The 22,500-nt window shown below is 39.9% G+C and overlaps 1 protein-coding gene across 1 annotated transcript in view; it reads left to right on the top strand.

The window, feature by feature from the left end:
• The window catches only part of LOC135116183 (uncharacterized), a 116,541-nt gene that overhangs the window by 56,331 nt on the left and 37,710 nt on the right, over positions 1-22,500 (top strand). The window contains exon 2 of the mRNA XM_064033488.1: positions 9,327-9,447. Within this exon, the coding sequence (XP_063889558.1) occupies positions 9,327-9,447 (121 nt within the window). The remainder of the gene's footprint in view (positions 1-9,326; positions 9,448-22,500) is intronic.

The raw sequence follows: 22,500 nt of genomic DNA, 5'->3' as shown, positions 1-22,500 counted from the left end.
AACAGAGAGAAAAATCTACCTTTTGCCATTAATTTTCTTCCAAGTTCAGTAAATACCTAAATGGAACAAACATTTGTAATTCCCTTACCTCAGTGCACTGGTGCTTGATAAACATCCGATGACATTTCTCTGATCCCCTGGAAATATTACAAAACTTGAAAAGTGATAGACTGCCAGCAAATTAAAGTATATAACATTGAGGAAAACTTCTAAACACAGTGAAAATCATTACAGTGAAATCATCGACTGTTGACCACGACTGGTTGCGTCTTGTCTGCATTGTAATCATGTACAGTCCTGGACAGAAGTCACGTAACCTCCTGCTTATTTGTACTGCTTATGTTTTAATTTATCTTTACGTCATCAAATCCGTTAAGAACCTGATAGGTTTTAGATCTTGTAAGGAAACTGACATCAGATAAGATTTTACTTGAAGGAAAACGCGAAACACAGTGGAAGTGAATGCAGAAGGACCACGTACTCTACTTCTGACTACTGCAGTACTTCTGCCCTTAGAACCAATTTGGTTATCCAGTCTTTATGACTCTCCGTCAAGACACAGGCCTCGTTCAAGCTTCCCCTCGTATCTCCGGCGGCTGGCAGTCTATTCCAGGCCTATTCCATTCCACGGCTACTCGGCGATAGTTCGAAAAATGGCCTGCTTCCGGCAGAACTTGTGTCACCGAGCTTACTACACCTAATACTGACCACTAGACAACCGCCTTCGGCACACTGGACGTATATTTTTATTGTAAAGAAAAATGGTAATGCCAATTTTTTTGTGTTCTTGTTTATAATGAATCCGTCCAGTCATTACTCTCTCTCTCTCTCTCTCTCTCTCTCTCTCTCTCTCTCTCTCTCTCTCTCTCTCTCTCTCTCTCTCTCTCACACACACACACACACACACAAAGTACTTGCGTTTAATCTATTTCCTGGTGTAGCACTCCACAAGCTAACTGACAGACATACATAGTGAAGGGAAACATGATGTGCCTCAAAGATACACAGAAGCTTTCCACACAGTATGGCATCACACAGTCATCACAGTACCACCACCGCGGCCACTCACGTTACGCAGCCATTCAGACACGTAGTCCAAAATACTCTATTCAACCCTTTCCTTCCCTTGCCGTCTTCTCTCATGTTTACTTCCTCTTCTCTACTACACCCTCCCTTCACCACCCATTGTCCTATTCCATTCCTTCACCACCCTCCTCACCACCATCACCTGCTCCACTACCAGTCTCCACGTCCCCTTTTCACCACCTGATGTTCCACTCATGGATCTAATAAATAACCAGAAATAATGTATATTTTTTCTTTTCCGACACACGTTAAGCTCTACGGCTCAGACGAGATTAAAAACGAAGACAAAAATTATCCCACAAATACACTCATTAAGGAAGAGAGGAAAACAGGTGACACTTTTTTTTTCTGCAGGAAAAGTCAGTGAGTGTGTGTGTGTGTGTGTGTGTGTGTGTGTGTGTGTGTGTGTGTGTGTGTGTGTGTGTGTGTGTGTGTGTGTGTGTGTGTGTGTGTGTGTGTGTGTGTGTGTGTGTGTGTGTGTGTGTGTGCGTGCTCTCTCTCTCTCTCTCTCTCTCTCTCTCTCTCTCTCTCTCTCTCTCTCTCTCTCTCTCTCTCTCTCTCTCTCTCTCTCTCTCTCTCTCTCTCTCTCTCTCTCTCTCTCTCTCTCTCTCCTACCTGCTCACGGAAGTATCTGCACAAATTTCCATTTGCCTTCTTTCTTTCCCCGTCTTCCCTCCATCCCTTACCTCCCCATCTCCCCTCTCTCCTTTCTCTCACCACCTCCTTCCCTCCCCTACCTCACTAACACTACGTTGCATATTGCCTTTGAAGCGCACATTTCATAATACGACTTGGGAAAATTTTTTCTCAAACTTGCACGCCTATTACCGTGATGACGTCATGAGCCCGCGGCCAGAGAGAGAGAGAGAGAGAGAGAGAGAGAGAGAGAGAGAGAGAGAGAGAGAGAGAGGCGGCTACAGGGAGAGCCAAGGAATGAATGAGAGGAGGTTAAATTAAGGAGTGGAGTGAGCAAGAAGACGGAAGTTGGTAGGATAAACTAAGTAGTTAGGGAAACCATAGTTGGGTAAATGAGTGTTAGCTAATCCAGTGCTAGTAAAGAATGGCCGCGAGCTATATAATCTTTTCTTGTTGGCTAAAACTTTCCTTTTCTTGTAGTCAAGCATATCCATCACATCTTCCGTCTCTTTTAGGCTTAATCCTCAGCTGCTTGACGGACCAGCATGAGACGAAGTAACTTCAATCACAGGCGCAAGTTCTCGAGTTAGGTATGCTGGACTTAACTTGGAGGCTCAGAAAGCTGTCCAGTCAGCTATGAAACAATTATGAAATGTTTCATTCGGGACGCATATTACTGAATATTCTTGACTACATCCTGTAGACATTTAATCTCTCTATATAAATAGACTCGTTAACGTGAATGAATGTCACGCAGTATTATAGCCACGTTGAGCACTCTTCCTACCCTAGGGACACATTACAGTGTTGTATTAAAACAGTGTAGAATTAAAACAGATAACAAAGCAGAGTCGATATGGGTAGATATTAAGGAAAGATCACAGTTAGTAGTACTGGGAGTAGTGTACAGACCACCGACCAGTACAAAGGAAATTAACATCTCACTGTGGCAGGAAATAAATAGAGCAGGCAGGTACAGTCAGGTATGTGTGGTAGGAGATTTTAATTTTAGGAATATCGACTGGAGTCTGATGGTGGGTAACAAGGAAGCAGAGGAATTTCTTAAGGTAATTCAGGATAATTTTTTAAAACAGGTAGTCGTAGAACCCACAAGGGGGGATAATATTCTAGATTTAATTCTTACTAACGGGGAGGAAGCAGTCACGCAGGTAGAGGTTGGAGGACAGCTAGGTAACAGTGACCATAGGGAAATTAGGTACAGTTTAAAATGGGAAGAAACTTTTAGAAGCAAAAACACTAGTAAAACACCTGACTTTAGGAGAGCAGATTTTGAGGAATTAAAAAGGTATCTCCCAAGAGTTGACTGGCAACGGATGTAGGGTGAGGTCAGGTCCGAGACGGAGTTGAGAGAGATAAGGCAAGATGAGAGAGGTGAGGGTGTAGGACAAGAGGAGGGAAGATGTGTCCGGAAGGGGCGGAGGAGAGAGGGAGGGGGAGATAGGTGTGAGTATGTTGGAATGTCAGGTCATGCTGAAATGAGAGGGGTGAGGTCGAGTCGAGTAGATGAGGGAGTGGAGAGGATGGTAGGGGCCGGGATGGGGGGATCAGGTGAAGTAAATGCAGATAAAATGTATAAATATTTCGTAGATAAAGTTCATACAGGTCAGTTAGCAAATATCCCGTATAGGGCAATAAGATCACAGAAAAATTACCCTAAATGGATGATTGCTAGGTTGAAATATTATATAAGACATAAGATAAGTATATATAAGAGATTAAGGGGAGGAGAAGAAGTTTTAAGGTCACAATATAATGAATTAGTTAGAACAGTCAGGAAGTTAACGAGGAAAGCTAAGGCCAATTATGAATTAAAGGTAGCCAGCCAGGCGAAGACGGACCCCAAGGGATTTTATCAGGTATACAGGACGAAGAATAAGGATACTATAGGTCCATTAAAGGCAGCAGATGGGGAGCTGGTTAGTTCTGGGGAGGAGATTAGTAAACTTCTGAATGAGTATTTTTTAACTGTCTTCACCCAGGAAAACATGCAGGATATGCCAGATAGTGAACAGGTGTTTAGAGCAGACGAGAATGAGAAGCTGACAGATATTTCCATAACTAGGGAGATAGTGGAACAGGAGATAGATAGGCTAAAAAGTTCAAGGTACCAGGATCAGATGAAATATATCCCAGAGTACTTAAGGAATGCAAAGAGGTTATCAGTGAGCCGTTAGTTTCTGTCTTTAGGAAATCACTTGAGTCAGGTGAGGTACCCGTAATGGGAGGCAGGCTAATGTAGTACCCATCTTTAAGAAAGGAGATAAAACTTTAGCGTCTAACTATAGACCTGCCAGCTTAACTTCAGTTGTAGGTAAAATATTAGAGTCAATAATAGCGAGGAACATTAGGGGACATTTAGACAAACATAACTTGATAAATCAGTCACAGCTTGGCTTCACGAAGGGGGCAAAGAGTTGTAATAAACGGCTCGAAATCCGAGTGGGGTCATATAATTAGTGGGGTGCCACAGGGATCAGTATTAGGGAAATTGTTATTTCTAATATATATCAATTACATGGATAGTGGAATTAGTAGTGATGAAACAAAGATAGGTAGATTAATTAGGTCAGAATCGGATGCCATCGCCTTGCAGGCAGATTTAGATAGGACAGATGGCAAATGCAATTTAATATCAATAAATGCAAAGTACTTAGCGTAGGTAGAGGAAACCCACACAGTAGGTACACATTAAACAACCAAACTTTGGTAGGTACAGGGTACGAGAAAGATTTAGTAGTTATAGTTAGCTCTGAACTCCGTCTAGGAAAACAATGCATAGAGGCCAGAAACAGGGCAAATAGGGTACTAGGATTCATTTTTAGGAGTTAAAAGTAGAAGGTCGGAAGTAATATTAAAGTTATACTTGGCGCTGGTCAGACCTCATCTAGACTACGCTGTGCAGTTCTGGTCCCCACATTACAGGAAAGATATAGGTCTATTAGAATCAGTACAGAGGAGAATGACTAAAAGGATACAGGGGATGAGGAGTATTCCTTACGATGCGAGATTGAAGTTGTTAAATTTACATTCTTTAGAGAGACGTAGGTTAAGAGGGGACCTGATACAAGTCTTTAAGTGGTATAAGGGTTATAACAAGGGGGATGTAAGCAAAATTCTTAGGATCAGCAACCAGGTTAGAACAAGAAATAACGGGTTCAAGCTTGAAAAATTTAGGTTTAGGAAGGAGACAGGAAAAAAATGGTTCTCAAATAGAGTGGTAGATGAGTGGAACCGACTCAGTAATTAAGTTGTTAGTGCTAGGGCATTAGAGAGCTTTAATAGAAGATTAGATAGGTTTATGGATGGGGATAATTAGATGGAAATAGGTAGGTATATTTCATACAGGGACTGCCACGTGTAAGCCTGGTCGCTTCTTGCAGCTTCGCTTATTTCTTATGTACTTATGTTCTTATGTACCTTTATTTTTACCTAAAGCGACATGTCAACTCAAGGGATTTTAGCAGGTAAATTTTATTGGCCAGAAGTAGTGACGTGTAAATAAAGCCACACCTTTCTTAACCCCACTCCATCTCCTGCTCCCTATCCCCACTCCCTCCTTGTTTCTATATTTCTCCTACCCCTCCCTATCTCCTCTATCTAAGCCCCACCTCTCTCTCTGTCTCTCTCTCTCTCTCTCTCTCTCTCTCTCTCTCTCTCTCTCTCTCTCTCTCTCTCTCTCTCTCTCTCTCTCTCTTACCTGAACGTTCAGGATAGTTTTTACAATATAACACACACACACACACACACACACACACACACACACACACACACACACGCACGCACACACACACACACACACACACACACACTCAGACGTCACGCATAGAACATTAGATAAATAATATTCGATAAATAGATTTTCGATAAATAATAATAATAAATAATAAACAAAATAAATAAATAAAATAGATAATAAATATTAAGGCTACTGATGATGCGTTATATACACTCATAATGACAATTGGCGATCGTGCTTGCTCTGGTTGGGATATCAGCCCCGTAGACCCTTTCATACACGAGTTTGAGCAAAGATAACCGAAGGGTGTGGAGCACAAAGTACGCTTCCGCACAGACGGACACTTCCATACATCAGCAGCCTCACTGCCCCTGATGCTTCACACAGCCGGGCACTCCAGAGAACACATGCTGCTACAATGCCACTCCCACATGGGTTAATTTCATGTTGACATAAAAAAAAAAAGAAAAAAAACAGTAGGTAGCCTAAACAGAGAAAGAAAGAAGTGAGAAATCACTTCTTCGCATAGCAAAATGCCTGCACAGTACAGTACTGAATACACAGGGCTACACTATATTTCTGTTAACCCATCCACTGCAATTTGGCACATCTTTCCTTGACCATTGGCTACTCTGGAATATTTCCTCTCGTTCTGCAGCCATCCCCACACATTATACGGGCTGGAAATTGTAAAATGTATTATTTTCATTCTCTTTCTTGTAAGTGCTTGTAAAAATTTCATACATTGGTTTTGTGCTGTGAATTGTTGCATATCGCAGTGAAAGGGTTAACCTGGAAGAATTGTTCCTTTTCATAGATGTAAAAACAGGTCATACATGTGTTCAAATTGTTATTATAATTATTAATGAGCACTAACATTAAGTCCCAAGGAGAGTTATTTAGAACTGAAAAAGGTATGGAAGAAGTGTAATGACGCGAGAAGAAAAATTAGGTAGACCAATGAGGAAATGATAGATGTGAGGCAAAAGATGGGTGAGAGACATGAATGTTGAAGATTTACAGAGAAAGTCAATGATCTAATGTTTCTAGGTTTATAAAAATCAATAATGACTAGGGTCTAAGGTCAGCGTGTACTAGCCTCTCTGTTATAGTCTGTTCAGAGCAAGAAGTCCATTCAAGGTGTGGCAGATTCTGGAATTCCCATGAGTGCGACTCTGCCAGTTCGTCTGCCAATTATCGGATTAACAGTCTGTCTCCCTTCTTTCGCACCTGTTTATCTCTCTCTCTCTCTCTCTCTCTCTCTCTCTCTCTCTCTCTCTCTCTCTCTCTCTCTCTCTATATATATATATATATATATATATATATATATATATATATATATATATATATATATATATATATATATATATATATATATATATATATATATATATATATATATATATATATATATATATATATATATATATATATATATATATATATATATATATATATATATATATACACACACACACACACACACACACACACACACACACACACATACACACCTACGTGAGAGTGCTATTCCCTTTTAATGATACCCCCCCACCACCACCACCACCACTACCAGGACAACGTGGCAGGCAACATGGGAAAAAATTTGCCACGTCATAGAATTTATATAAATCGTAGTTATAATCTTAAACATCGACACTCATTGTACTACGTAGCTTCCTTTACTATATACATAATACATAAAATATTACTTTCAAATAGCACACGGATGGGAAACAAAAGGGAGAGACCCATGTACGAAGGTTGATTTGGCAACATGGTTAGAGGTAAACCACCATACTTGCCCCACCTTGAACGGACTTCTTGCTCTGAACAGACTATAGCCTCTCTGTTGTAGTAAAATTTTTATATATTCTTATTTAATATCGACACCATATGAAATCAAAATTACATGTACAGTACAATTATTAACTCTTTAAGAGAAGATAACACTTCGTATGATGTGTAAATCTTAGAAGAAAAAAAAACAAAAACAAGAATAGGGAGAAAAATTTTGATTTGAACGAGATTCTTGCTGACGAGGGTATCCATCGTGCGTCACCACCTTGACGTCACAGAGTGCGTGGCGTCATGGCTGAGTTGATGACGCTTCACTAAACTATCCTCATTTGTTTCTCATCCTTGCTCCTTCCTTCCCTCGCTACGTACTCGAGCGCCGCGCGGCATTAAGTGATATTTTTTTGTGTATAATTTACGCAGTCAAATCCTTACAGAAAACAGTTAGCAAATGAGATTAAATTTTTGTACGTGTCAGTAAAGAAAATGTACAGTGGTTGTTAAGTGCTAGTTTTTAAACATGCATGGCAACTCACCAGCTCCCACGACGACTGCCTGGTGTTCCGCCACTCCTGTAAATGTCCCCTTAAATTGTTTGATATGCTTTCTAAGTGATGTCACATTGTACTATGTTCTGTGGAATTTGGCCCTTTATGTATTTGTGTATTTGCGTTTGTATTCTTGTACTGATGGTGGGGCTTAGTTTTGTCACCTAGGCGATACCGTCTTGAGCTGCTCCAATACGTTCAGCTGCTGCATAAGTGCCAGGGAAACATCTTTTCTCACGGAGATGATGACACACTATGTAGAATACTCTGTTATCTGGGTTTCTTCTGGGTACTTGTGTCTGTATTCTGGTGCTGCAGCCCTGGCATTCCCATCACAGAATGAATATCATGTCATGAATATCATCACATGAATATCATGTCCAAATACTCAATGTTACTGAATGTGAAAGGCATTTTCACCCCAGCAAAAAAGATGCACTCTGGCAGTCAGCTGATTGACGAGACCTGTCACTTTAGTGTCAAGACGTCAACTGTGTTGAGGGGCTGACAATTGCAGTGATTTGTCATGTTTGCTTAAAAAATAGCACTCAACAACAACTGTCTTACTGTGTTACCTGTAGATTTTCTTTACTGACACATACAGAAATTTAATTTGTCATTTGTTTCCGGTAAGGATTTGACTGCGTTGATTGTACACAAAAAATGCCGCGCGGCACCACTCGACTACGAAGTGAGCCGAGAAGAGAAGGTGGAGGAACCCCACCCAGGCGAGCAGTTCCCACAACACACAACTTACACATTAATTTCTTTCAAAATAAAGCAAAACACAGCATATGCGTCAAGAGTATTCTCGACTTAGAATTACTTGAACTATCAAATCCTGAAATATGTACCTTAACTCGCGGGACACCATGTATAATTTATCACAGCAGTAAAATGTGAAGCTATTAGATATAATTGTATAATTACTATTATTACTGTTATTATTATTGTTTATTATTATTATTATTATTATTATTATTATTATTATTATTATTATTATTATTACTACTACTACTACTACTACTACTACTACTACTACTACTACTACTACTACTACTACTACTACTACTACTACTACTACTACTTTTACTACTGCTACTATTACAATAACAACAACAACTACTACTACTACTACTACTACTATTATTATTATTAAAAGAAGAAAATAAATAATAAGAATAATGATAATAATAATGATAATAACAATAATAATAATAATAATAATAATAATAATAATAATAATAATAATAATAATAGATATCAATAAAAATAACAATGATGATAATAAAAATAATAACAATAATACACCACTACGACTAAAGCACTCCTTTGCTTACAGTCCAAGTCCAACACAATTATCCTGATGTGTTCAGCCAGCCTGATACTGGCGAGACGCCCTTGATGGATGGCAGCCTGCACTATGCACTACCTAGCTTGGCTCATCAGGCACGTTAATCTACGCAGCGCACAGCCTCGGTCTAATGGTGGTGTCCTTGCAGGGTGATGGGCTTCGTGGAGAAAGCGGTGAGGCGCCTCGATCACCCGGAGAAGCTGGAGCCGCTGATTAGGGAGTGTGGACGAAACCACTGCCACTACGGCGCCCAGCCTCACCAGATTGAGGTAAGCGTGGCTCTTTACTGGTTCTGGCTCTGAATAAGGAGAAAGCTTTTTCATCGACCTCTCCTTGTGTCTGTTTGCTTCACTGGAGTGCATCTTTTATTCTTCCTTTTTCCCTCTCTTCAAAACTAATGCATTGTTCTTTATACTTTGTTTCTTTGCTAAATAATAGTGTTGCTTTCCGAAACACACTCTCTCTCTCTCTCTCTCTCTCTCTCTCTCTCTCTCTCTCTCTCTCTCTCTCTCTCTCTCTCTCTCTCTCTCTGTGTGTGTGTGTGTGTGTGTATGTGTGTGTGTGTGTGTGTGTGTGTGTTTCACGAAATAATTCCTGTCTTCTTTTATCTTGGTTTAAAGAAAGGATTACTTTCGGTTACGTAATATGTTCACAAAATGAGGCATGATAAAACAAACCCAAACACCTCCTGAGTGACAATAGCTTCAAGGAAGGGAAAAAAGCAGGTCATGATTCGCAAATGTGTTACATAAGAACATAAGAACATAAGAAATAAGGGAAGCTGCAAGAAGCGACCAGGCTTACACGTGGCAGTCCCTGTATGAAACACACCTACCTATTTCCATCTGCTATCCCCATCCATAAACTTGTCTAATCTTCTCTTAAAGCTCTCTAGTGTCCTAGCACTAACTACATGATTACTGAGTCCGTTCCACTCATCTACCACTCTATTTGAGAACCAATTTTTTTCTATCTCCTTCCTAAACCTAAATTTTTTAAGCTTGAACCCGTTATTTCTTGTTCTACCCTGGTTGCTGATCCTAAGAATTTTGCTTACATCTCCCCTGTTATAACCCTTATACCACTTAAAGACTTGTATCAGGTCCCCTCTTAACCTACGTCTCTCTAAAGAATGTAAATTTAACAGCTTCAACCTCGCCTCGTAAGGAATACTCCTCATCCCCTGTATCCTTTTAGTCATTCTCCTCTGTACTGATTCTAATAGACCTATATCTTTCCTGTAATGTGGGGACCAGAACTGCACCGCGTAGTCTAGATGAGGTCTGACCAGCGCCAAGTATAACTCTAATATTACTCCCGGCCTTCTACTTTTAACACTCCTAAAAATTAATCCTAGTACCCTATTTGCCTTGTTTCTGGCTTCTATGCATTGTTTCCCTAGACGGAGTTCAGAGCTAACTATAACTCCTAAATCTTTCTCGTACCCTGTACCTACCAGAGTTTGGTTGTCTAATGTGTACCTATTGTGTGGGTTTCCTCTACCTACGCTAAGCACTTTGCATTTATTGATATTAAATTGCATTTGCCATCTATCCGTCCATTCATTCATTCTATCTAAGTCTGCCTGCAAGGCGATGGCATCCGATTCTGACCTAATTAATCTACCTATCTTTGTGTCATCCGCAAATTTACTAACATCACTACTAATTCCACTATCCAAGTCATTGATATACATTAGAAATAACAATGGCCCTAATACTGATCCCTGTGGCACCCCACTAATTACATGACCCCACTCGGATTTCGAGCCGTTTATTACCACTCTCTGTCGCCTGTCACTAAGCCATGACCCTATCCAGCCTAACACCTTCCCATCTATCCCGTGTGCCCTAACCTTTCTCAGGAGCCTTTGATGGGGTACCTTGTCAAATGCTTTACTAAAGTCCAGATATAAGATATCATAACTATCACCATTATCTACTGCCTCGTACACCTTACTGTAAAAACTTAACAAGTTTGTCAGGCAAGACTTCCCCTTCGTGAAGCCATGCTGTGACTGATTTATCAAGTTATGTTTGTCTAAATGTTCCCTAATGTTCCTCGCTATTATTGACTCTAATATTTTACCTACAACTGAAGTGACAGGTCTATAATTAGACGCTAAAGTTTTATCTCCTTTCTTAAAGATGGGTACTACATTAGCCTGCCTCCACATTACTGGTACCTCACCCGACTCCAGTGATTTCCTAAAGACAGAAACTAACGGCTCACTAATAATCTCTTTACATTCCTTAAGTACTCTGGGATATATTTCATCAGGTCCTGGTGACTTGAACTTTTTTAGCCTATCTATCTCCTGTTCCACTATCTCCCTAGTTATGGAAATATCTGTCAGCTTCTCATTCTCATCTGCTCTAAACACCTGTTCACTATCTGGCATATCCTGCATGTTTTCCTGGGTGAAGACAGTTAAAAAATAATAATTCAGAAGTTTACTAATCTCCTCCCCAGAACTAACCAGCTCCCCATCTGCTGCCTTTAATGGACCTACAGTATCTTTATTCTTCGTCCTGTATACCTGATAAAATCCCTTGGGGTCCGTCTTCGCCCGGCTGGCTACCTTTGATTCATAATTGTCCTTAGCTTTCCTCGTTAACTTCCTGACTGTTCTAACTAATTCATTATATTGTGTCCTTAAAACTTCTTCACCTGCCCTTAATCTCCTATATATACTTCTCTTACGCCCTATATAATGCTTTAACCTAGCAGTCATCCATTTAGGGTCATTTTTTTGTGATCTTATTGTTCTATTCGGGATATTTGCTAACTGACCTGCATGAACTTTATCTACGAAATATTTATACAATTCATCTACATTTACTTCACCTAGTCCCCTCATCTCGTCCCCTACCATCCTCTCCACTCCCTCATCTGCTCGCCTCGACCTCACCTCTCTCATTTCAGCATGACCTGACATTCCAACATACTCACACCTAGCTCCCCCCTTCCTCTTTCCTCCTTCCTTCCGGACACATCTTCCCTCCTCTTGTCCTACACCCTCACGCCTCACCTCACCTCTCTCATCCTGCCTTATCTCTCTGAACTCCGTCCCTGACCTGACCTCACCCTGCATTACGTTACGTGAAATTATAGTGCAAGTAATACCTATAGGAGTAAATCAAGAAACAATAAAGCAAAGAGAGGGAAGAAATACACAAGAAAAATATTCTGTCTCGTAGAACAAATACTGCGGATCATTTTAAGATTTTATTAAACATGGCTGCAAAGACAATGATGAGAAGAAAACACACACACACATACACACACACACACACACACACACACACACACACACACACACACACACACACACACACACACACACACACACACACACTGCAACAAGTTCTGATCAGCAGATTATAACATCTACCTAGCAATCTCTCTCTCTCTCTCTCTCTCTCTCTCTCTCTCTCTCTCTCTCTCTCTCTCTCTCTCTCTCTCTCTCTCTCTCTCTCTCTGAAATCCTTCACGCACCATTGTCCGGGTAATTCAGGTGTCACATGGTTACTCCAGTAGCTTCAAGAGATGATGAGAAATACGTCGTTGGGTTTCCTCTTAGGTTTCAGTCTACTCGATCAATTCCAAAAGTAAGCTTCGTTAAAACACACTGAGAAAAGTGTTTGTGGATCGCAAAAATGTTGACTTTTCAGGACTGATAAAGAAAAAAAAATGTTTTGGAGGTTTCAGAAAATGTTTTTTTTTTTTTTAATAGACGAAAAAGAATGGTTCGTGGTTTCACTGAATACATTTTCATTCGCAAAGGTTCTAAAATTTACATGAGAAAAAATTTCTGCAACTAAAGTAATATGAGTAATTCGATAAAAAATATTAGGAAGTAGTGATTTCTCAAGATATATATATATATATATATATATATATATATATATATATATATATATATATATATATATATATATATATATATATATATATATATACCAAATTTCATCACAATCAATTCACTGGTTTATCCTTGAAAAGTGGATACACAGACATACGGACAGTGTGTCTCATTATACATATTATATATATATATATATATATATATATATATATATATATATATATATATATATATATATATATATATATATATATATATATATATATATATATATATATATATATATATATATATATATGTGTGTGTGTGTGTGTGTGTGTGTGTGTGTGTGTGTGTGTGTGTGTGTGTGTGTGTAGTCCAAATTCAACCTGAACTGAGATAATCGAAGTTTAAAAATGGAACAGAGAAAGGAGGTAAGAGTCAGGCGGTGAACGAAAGCGGAGATCGAGGAGAGAAATAATGGCAAGAGAGGTCATATAGATGGTAGTGGAGGCGTGAGGAGGGTGCAGTGAAAGGCGAGAACACTTGCATCAAGGAGTCTTGGCGCGACGCTCACTGCCAGGAAAGGTATTTTGATGTGCATATTGCGACGCCAGTCTTTGTTAAAAGACTTTATTGTAGCTAACGTCTGAAGTATTTTTGTCTCGTGTTACTTAAATCAGATGTGTCACATTGTCATTAGCCAACAAAGTAAAATCTCTCTCTCTCTCTCTCTCTCTCTCTCTCTCTCTCTCTCTCTCTCTCTCTCTCTCTCTCTCTCTCTCTCTCTCTCTCTCTCCCTAGCACAGTAAATACGCAACTTGAGCAAATATCTGTGATTCCCTGACTTCAGTGTGCTGGTGCTTCATAAACACCCTATGACGAGCCTCTGATCTTACGAGATTTGAGGTCAAATCTCCCTCTTGCTGGTGCTCACAATCTTTTTTTTTTTTTTTTTTTTGCAGCTACACCGCAGTTTTTCGTGATTAATGATCTCGGCTAGACTTGACTTCATACCTATTAAATCAACCATTTCCTACATTTTTTTATTTATTTTTTATTTCGTAAGAAAGTTGCTGTCTCGACCAGAAGAGAAATTTAATTCACTTTAGCTATCTCAAATGACCTCGGAGGCCAGATCCGAGGTCGCCATGTTCTTCCTCTTGAGAAATTAAGCCCATATGACCCTTTTTGCTTCACCCACGCCTGTCAAGTCTATTAAGAATATACATATAGACAAACTCTTTTCCTTATTGTATTGATTTCGAAATCAGATGTGGCAAATCTTGTGTTGTTCAATGCCTCAAAACTGTAATTCCTTCATCTTTCCACTCAAAACGACTTTCCTCTTCTCTTCATAGACAATCAAAGGTAACCCTCCTCTACACTGATCATAATTGACTGTCTTTCACTAAAAATCTCAAATGGAAATTTCAGTTTTCTTCTCTTGCTAAAGCAGCTTCCATGAAGTCATGTGCTCTCTGTCGCCTCTGCCAATATCATCCTTTCTTTCACTTGCTTACTCTATACAGTGGCTTTATTCTTTCATGTAGAGAGTAATGCTCCCATTCACTGTTGCAGTGTTGCATCATTTACTATTTTCTACCGTTACTTACATGGTTAGAACTCTTCTAAACTTGCTAACTACATGTCTCTCTCGCGGTTTCGTTGCAAAAGACTTTCCAATCATCATCATCTCGAATTCATCCCACCTTGCTAATGCAAGAGTGAACCAGTATCCTCACTCTGTGTTGTTTCTGCCAGTACTTTTTCTCTTCACAATTGTTTGCTATATACAAGAGAAATATGAAATTTTGCTCCCACATACGGGGAGGTTGTAATCACACAATCCTGCTAACAGGGTGGAGTCAAAAGCTTTTTCGTCTCATCGACTCCTCTCTTCTAACAGGAGGGAGGAATTTGTCCAGTATCCTCACTATTTCATCCATTTTTCTGGTACTCTCTGAAATTCTCTTTCTGTTTCTGTATTTCTTTCTACTGGCGACTTGAATTGTTTCAAAAGTGGAGTACCAAGACGTCTCAAAATAAAACACTAAATTGGGCATCCGTTTCTCCTCCACATTTTTCCCCTTTCCTGATATATATATATATATATATATATATATATATATATATATATATATATATATATATATATATATATATATATATATATATATATATATATATATATATATATATATATATAATTTTTTTTTTTTTTTTTTTTTAGTAGGAGGGACAGGCCAAGGGCAACAAAAGTCCAATAAAAAAAAAATCCCACTGAGATGCCAGTCCCAGAAAAGGGTCCAAAACAGTAGTAAAAAATTTGAAGGATAAGTGTCTTGAAACCTCCCTCTTGAAGGAATTCAGGTCATAGGAAGGTGGAAATACAGAAACAGGCAGGGAGTTCCAGAGTTTACCAGAGAAAAGGATGAATGAATGAGAATACTGGTTAACTCTTGCATTAGAAAGGTGGACAGAATAGGGGTGAGAGAAAGAAGAAAGTCTTGCTTGTGCAGCGAGGCCGCAGGAGAAGGGGAGACATGCAGTTACCAAGATCAGAAGAGCAATTAGCATGAAAATAGCGGTAGAAGACAGCTAGAGATGCAACATTACGGCGATGAGGGAGAGGCTAAAGACAGTCAGTTAGAGGAGAGGAGTTGATGAGACGAAAAGCTTTTGATTCCACTCTGTCTAGAAGAGCGGTATGAATGGAACCCCCCCCACATGTGAAGCATACTCCATACATGGACGGATAAGGCCCTTGTACAGAGTTATCAGCGGGGGGGGTTGAGAAAAACTGGCGGAGACGTCTCAGAACACCTAACTTTATAGAAGCTGTTTTAACTAGAGATAAGATGTGAAATTTCCAGTTCAGATTATATGTAAAGGACTGACCGAGGATGTTCAGTGTAGAAGAGGGGGACAGTTGAATGTTATTGAAGAAGAGGAGATAGTTGTCTGGAAGGTTGTGTCGAGTTGATAGATGGAGTAATTGAGTTTTTGAGGCATTGAACAATACCAAGTTTGCTCTTCCCTAATCAGAAATTTTCGAAAGATCAGAAGTCAGGTGTTCTGTGGTTCACATGTGTGTGTGTGTGTGTGTGTGTGTGTGTGTGTCTGTGTGTGTGTGTGTGTGTATGTATATATATATATATATATATATATATATATATATATATATATATATATATATATATATATATATATATATATATATATATATATATATATATATATATATATATATATATATATATATATATATATATATATATATATATATATATATAATCGTTCTTCCACTCCAACCATTCCTTCCCACTGATGATCGCTGCTGGTTGTAACATGATAAGGAAGGATAAACATATATCTGGTGATTCTTTAGACAGTGTTCTTCAAACTTTTATTCATATTTTTATCACGATCAAGAGTTTGATCTTGTATATTTACCTCACAACCCAGTATGTCTATTTTATTGTACCTTTATACATCTGATATGGAAAATGATTCACACACACACACACACACACACACACACACACACACACACACACACAATACTTATTTTGATTTGTTGTTCATATATCTGTTTATGATATGGCGACCCACTGAACAAGAGCTTGCGACCCGCTTTTGGGTCCCGCCTCGTACTTTAAAGAACTCTGCTATAAGAGTTCAAGAAGAAGAGTTTACAAAGGAGAATCAGCCTCTGTCTGAAAGTTACCCGATAATACTCTCCCAACTGTTTAAAGATGAAAAGAAAAGAAAACACCATCTAATCGGATTTTCTACTGCAATAATGTCCAATCTGAAGACCTCGGAGAAATGTGAAAATAATGAGTTTCAGTTACATTAGGTAGGATTATGGAGAGAGAGAGAGAGAGAGAGAGAGAGAGAGAGAGAGAGAGAGAGAGAGAGAGAGAGAGAGAGAGAGAGAGAGAGAGAGAGAGAGAGAGAGGCCTCTCCTTCCGAGAAACTGTTGTAAGGGACGGTCGAACTCATATGATTTATCAGGAGAAATATGAAGGAAAAGTGAAGGAAGAAAGGAATAAAGGACTAAGCTGAAGAAAATACATAAGAAAGTCGAAGGAATATGAAATGATGGGTGTAAAGAAAAAAAGGAAAGAAAGGCGAGGGAATGAAAAGTGGGAAAATGTTGGAGAAGGCGGGGAGGTGAAAACAGTAAAGAAGGAAGGTTGATAGTTGAAGAAAGTGAAGAAGATCCAACAATAAAATTCTGAATCTATGAAATGAAAGGCCAAGTGATGAAGTCCCACACATCCACTCGGATTTCGAGACTGGCAGCATTACAGTAACTAGCACTACCCATGGTGAAGTACATGAAAACTAAATATGACGCTGAGCAACATACTTTGGTAAGGCAGCAACAGAAGATAAAATACTGAGACTAGTTGTAATTTTCAGCTACGTGCGCGGGGCATAATGTATGGAAAGATACTATTAAAACATTCTCTCTCTCTCTCTCTCTCTCTCTCTCTCTCTCTCTCTCTCTCTCTCTCTCTCTCTCTCTCTCTCTCTCTCTCTCTCTCTCTCTCTCTCTCTCTCTCTCTCTCTCTCTCTCTCTGGCCATAACTTTTAAGACTCTAAGAAGACCACCATGTTTCATTAAGACCTCCTTCTAGTCACTACTTTTAACTCTTCTTTCTCAAGTTTGGGTTTGAGCTGCTTATGAACGAACAAGTAAAGAACACTGGTGAACGAGAACAGATGAGGGCAAGAGATGAGGAAAAGAAGGATAAGGAGGAAGAGGAGGAGGAGAAGGAGGGGAAAAAAAAAGGAATAAGAAGAAGAAGGAGAAAAAGAAAAAGAAGAAGAAGAAGAAGAAGAAGAAGAAGAAGAAGAAGAAGAAGAAGAAGAAGAAGAAAAAGAAGAAGAAGAAGAAGAAGAAGAAGAAGAAGAAGAAGAAACAAACAACAGCAACAACAACAACAACAACAATAATCAGCACTGCCCACCTGCTCACCTTATTTCATCCTCCAGTAAGAAACATTTCGGCTTCCTGTCTCGACAACTTTTAACACGCTCTTTAGGAAGTGACTGGGTGTTTCCGTGTTCTGGTGATAGTTACAAAGAAAAGCATTCTGCACCGTCAATGGAGAAAGAAATACAATACCTACGGAACACGATCAACCATCTAAAAGGTATTTTTTTTTTTTTATGCAAGAAGGACACTGGCCAAGGGCAACAAAAATCTAATAAAAAAAAATGCCCACTGAAATGCCAGTCCCATAAAAGGGTCAAAGCAGTGGTCAAAAATTGGTGAATAAGTGTCTTGAAACCTCCCTCTTGAAGGAATTCAAGTCATAGGAAGGTGGAAATACAGAAGCAGGCAGGGAGTTCCAGAGTTTACCAGAGAAAGGGATGAATGATTGAGAATACTGGTTAACTCTTGCGTTAGAGAGGTGGACAGAATAGGGGTGAGAGAAAGAAGAAAGTCTTGTGCAGGGAGGCCGCGGAAGGAGGGGAGGCATGCAGTTAGCAAGATCAGAAGAGCAGTTAGCATGAAAATAGCGGTAGAAGACAGCTAGAGATGCAGCATTGCGGCGGTGAGAGAGAGGCTGAAGACAGTCAGTTAGAGGAGATGAGTTGATGAAACGAAAAGCTTTTGATTCCACCCTGTCTAGAAGAGCAGTATGAGTGGAACCCCCCCAGACATGTGAAGCATACTCCATATATGGACGGATAAGGCCCTTGTACAGAGTTAGCAGCTGGGGGGTGAGAAAAACTGGCGGAGACGTCTCAGAACACCTAACTTCATAGAGGCTGTTTTAGCTAGAGATGAGATGTGAAGTTTCCAGTTCAGATTATAAGTAAAGGACAGACCGAGGATGTTCAGTGTAGAAGAGGGGGACAGTTGAGTGTCATTGAAGAAGAGGGGATAGTTGTCTGGAAGGTTGTGTCGAGTTGATAGATGGAGGAATTGAGTTTTTGAGGCATTGAACAATACCAAGTTTGCTCTGCCCCAATCAGAAATTTTAGAAAGATCAGAAGTCAGGCGTTCTGTGGCTTCCCTACGTGATATGTTTACCTCCTGAAAGGTTGGACGTCTATGAAAAGACGTGGAAAAGTGCAGGGTGGTATCATCAGCGTAGGAGTGGATAGGACAAAAAGTTTGGTTTAGAAGATCATTAATGAATAAAGAGAGTGGGTGACAGGACAGAACCCTGAGGAACACCACTGTTAATAGATTTAGGAGAAGAACAGTGACCGTCTACCACAGCAGCAATAGAGCGGTCAGAAAGGAAACTTGAGATGAAGTTACTGAGAGAAGGATAGAAACCGTAGGACGGTAGTTTGGAAAACAAAGCTTTGTGCCAGACTCTATCAAAAGCTTCTGATATGTCCAAGGCAACAGCAAAAGTTTCACCAAAATCTCTAAAAGAGGATGACCAAGACTCAGTAAGGAAAGCCAGAAGATCACCAGTAGAGCGGCCTTGACGGAACCCATACTAGCGATCAGATAGAAGGTTGTGAAGTGATAGATGTTTAAGAATCTTCCTGTTGAGGATAGATTCAAAAACTTTAGATAGGCAGGAAATTAAAGCAATAGGACAGTAGTTTGAAGGATTACAACGGTCACCCTTTTTAGGAACAGGTTGAATGTAGGCAAACTTCCAGCATGAAGGAAAGGTAGATGTTGACAGACAGAGCTGAAAGAGTTTGACTAGGCAAGGTGCAAGCACGGAGGCACAGTTTCGGAGAACAATAGGAGGGACCCCATCAGGTCCATAAACCTTCCGAGGGTTTAGGCCAGCGAGGGCATGGAAAACATCACTGCGAAGAATTTTAATAGGTGGCATGAAGTAGTCAGAGGGTGGAGGAGAGGGAGGAACAAGCCCAGAATCGTCCAAGGTAGAGTTTTTAGCAAACGTTTGAGCAAAGAGTTCAGCTTTAGAAATAGATGTGATAGCAGTGGTGCCATCTGGTTGAAGTAGAGGAGGGAAAGAAGAAGAAGCAAAGTTATTGGAGATATTTTTGGCTAGATGCCAGAAGTCATGAGGGGAGTTAGATCTTGAAAGGTTTTGACATTTTCTGTTAATGAAGGAGTTTTTGGCTAGTCGGAGAACAGACTTGGCATGGTTCCGGGCAGAAATATAAAGTGCATGAGATTCTGGTGATGGAAGGCTTAAGTACCTTTTGTGGGCCACCTCTCTATCATGTATAGCACGAGAACAAGCTGTGTTAAACCAAGGTTTAGAAGGTTTAGGACGAGAAAAAGAGTGAGGAATGTATGCCTCCATGCCAGACACTATCACCTCTGTTATGCGCTCAGCACACAAAGACGGGTCTCTGACACGGAAGCAGTAGTCATTCCAAGGAAAATCAGCAAAATACCTCCTCAGGTCCCCCCAACTAGCAGAGGCAAAACGCCAGAGGCACCTTCGCTTAGGGGGATCCTGAGGAGGGATTGGAGTGATAGGACAAGATAAGGATATGAGATTGTGATCGGAGGAGCCCAACGGAGAAGAAAGGGTGACAGCATAAGCAGAAGGATTAGAGGTCAGGAAAAGGTCAAGAATGTTGGGCATATCTCCAAGACGGTCAGGAATACGAGTAGGGTGTTGCACCAATTGCTCTAGGTCATGGAGGATAACAAAGTTGTAGGCTAGTTCACCAGGATGGTCAGTGAAGGGAGAGGAAAACCAAAGCTGGTGGTGAACATTGAAGTCTCCAAGAATGGAGATCTCTGCAAAAGGGAAGAGGGTCAGAATGTACTCCACTTTGGAAGTTATGTAGTCAAAGAATTTCTTATAGTCAGAGGAGTTAGGAGAGAGGTATACAGCACAGATAAATTTAGTATGAGAGTGACTCTGTAGTCGTAGCCAGATGGTGGAAAACTCGGAAGATTCAAGAGCGTGGGCACGAGAGCAGGTTAAGTCATTGCGCACATAAACGCAGCATCCAGCTTTGGATCGAAAATGAGGATAGAGAAAGTAGGAGGGAACAGAAAAGGGGCTACTGTCAGTTGCCTCAGACACCTGAGTTTCAGTGAGGAAAAGAAGATGAGGTTTAGAAGAGGAGAGGTGGTGTTCTACAGATTGAAAGTTAGATCTTAGACCGCGAATGTTGCAGAAGTTAATGAAGAAAAAGTTGAGGGGGGTGTCAAGACACTTAGGGTCGTCGACAGAAAGGCAGTCCGATCTGGGGACATTTATGGCCCCCTCCCCAGATGGGGACTCCGAGGCTGGTATAGGAGTCGCCATGATGATTTTAAAATTTTTGAGTGAAGGGTGTGTGTGTGTTATTAGGTGCTTGTAGTTTTGTGTGGAGGAAGAGAGTTGTCTTTAGAGGGCAGGCTGTGACTGCCCCCTTGTGTTGTGAGACACAAAGGGAAACGTTCAGTGAGGTCACAGCTGGGTTTAATGATAAGTTCATAGCACCCCCTGAGCAGTGCTTTAGACCTCACTGAGAGTAATTATCGTTTCGTCAGGTGTCTACTGCCTCCTCCAATAGGTATATGAAAATATTCCTAATGAGATTCCCCTTTCCTTTTCTGATTCTCTTATTCTCTATATCTGTCCCAAGCTTGAATTGTTTCCTATACCTGCACGACTCACTAAAAATTCTTCAATTAACTGAACGTGTTCTACATAACTTGTTATTTATGTACTTGGAACTAACACTTTCTTGTATTAATATCTTTTTCTTGAGTTTTCTTACTATTATTCCATCTAGGTGGGATTTATATCACGTACCTCTGATGTATTCCTCCTCGCTTGCACTTTATTACAGATCCAGCAATATATATATATATATATATATATATATATATATATATATATATATATATATATAGTCCTGTCACACTTTTTGTTCTCTCTCTCTCTCTCTCTCTCTCTCTCTCTCTCTCTCTCTCTCTCTCTCTCTCTCTGGAATGGAGTTTTCGTCGCTCCATGATCTCTTATTGTAATTACTGTAACTGTATTGTCTGCGTTTTCTGTTCACATTTTTTCTCTCTGATCGTCTTGCTTTTCTTAGTAGGTCAATCTCTCTTGGGGATTTCGGTGAAACCATTGTTGTTTCCTTAGACATATCAGAAGCCTTTGTCAGTGTCTGGCATAAATATTTAATTTTGACGCTTTCCTCATATGGTGTCTATCCACCTTCTTTTACCTTAGTTTCCTTTCTTGCCGTTCTATCACCTCAGTTGCAGATGGCCACTAATCTTCTACGAAAACAATTAACAGACCTCTGTCCTATCATTCACCCTCTATTTATCATTTCTAAATTATCTTCTCACCAAACCTCTTGCCCCAATCACTCTTAAACTGATGAATGACTACTCTGCATCCCTGAACGTCATTTACCAGACGTCTAAATCAACAAAAATTGAACAATTTACGCAGAGAAGCCACAAAGCTTCTAACTTCTAATCTTTCTTTAATTTCTGCATAGAGCAGGGTAGGTCTTGAATTAAGCATTGCTTTAAAAACTTAATTATTTCATG

Source organism: Scylla paramamosain, chromosome 30 (assembly GCF_035594125.1).
Source record: "Scylla paramamosain isolate STU-SP2022 chromosome 30, ASM3559412v1, whole genome shotgun sequence".
Classification (NCBI taxonomy): Eukaryota; Metazoa; Arthropoda; class Malacostraca; order Decapoda; family Portunidae; genus Scylla; species Scylla paramamosain.
Note: the sequence above shows the minus strand (reverse complement) of the source record. Positions and strands in the feature narration are given on the sequence as shown.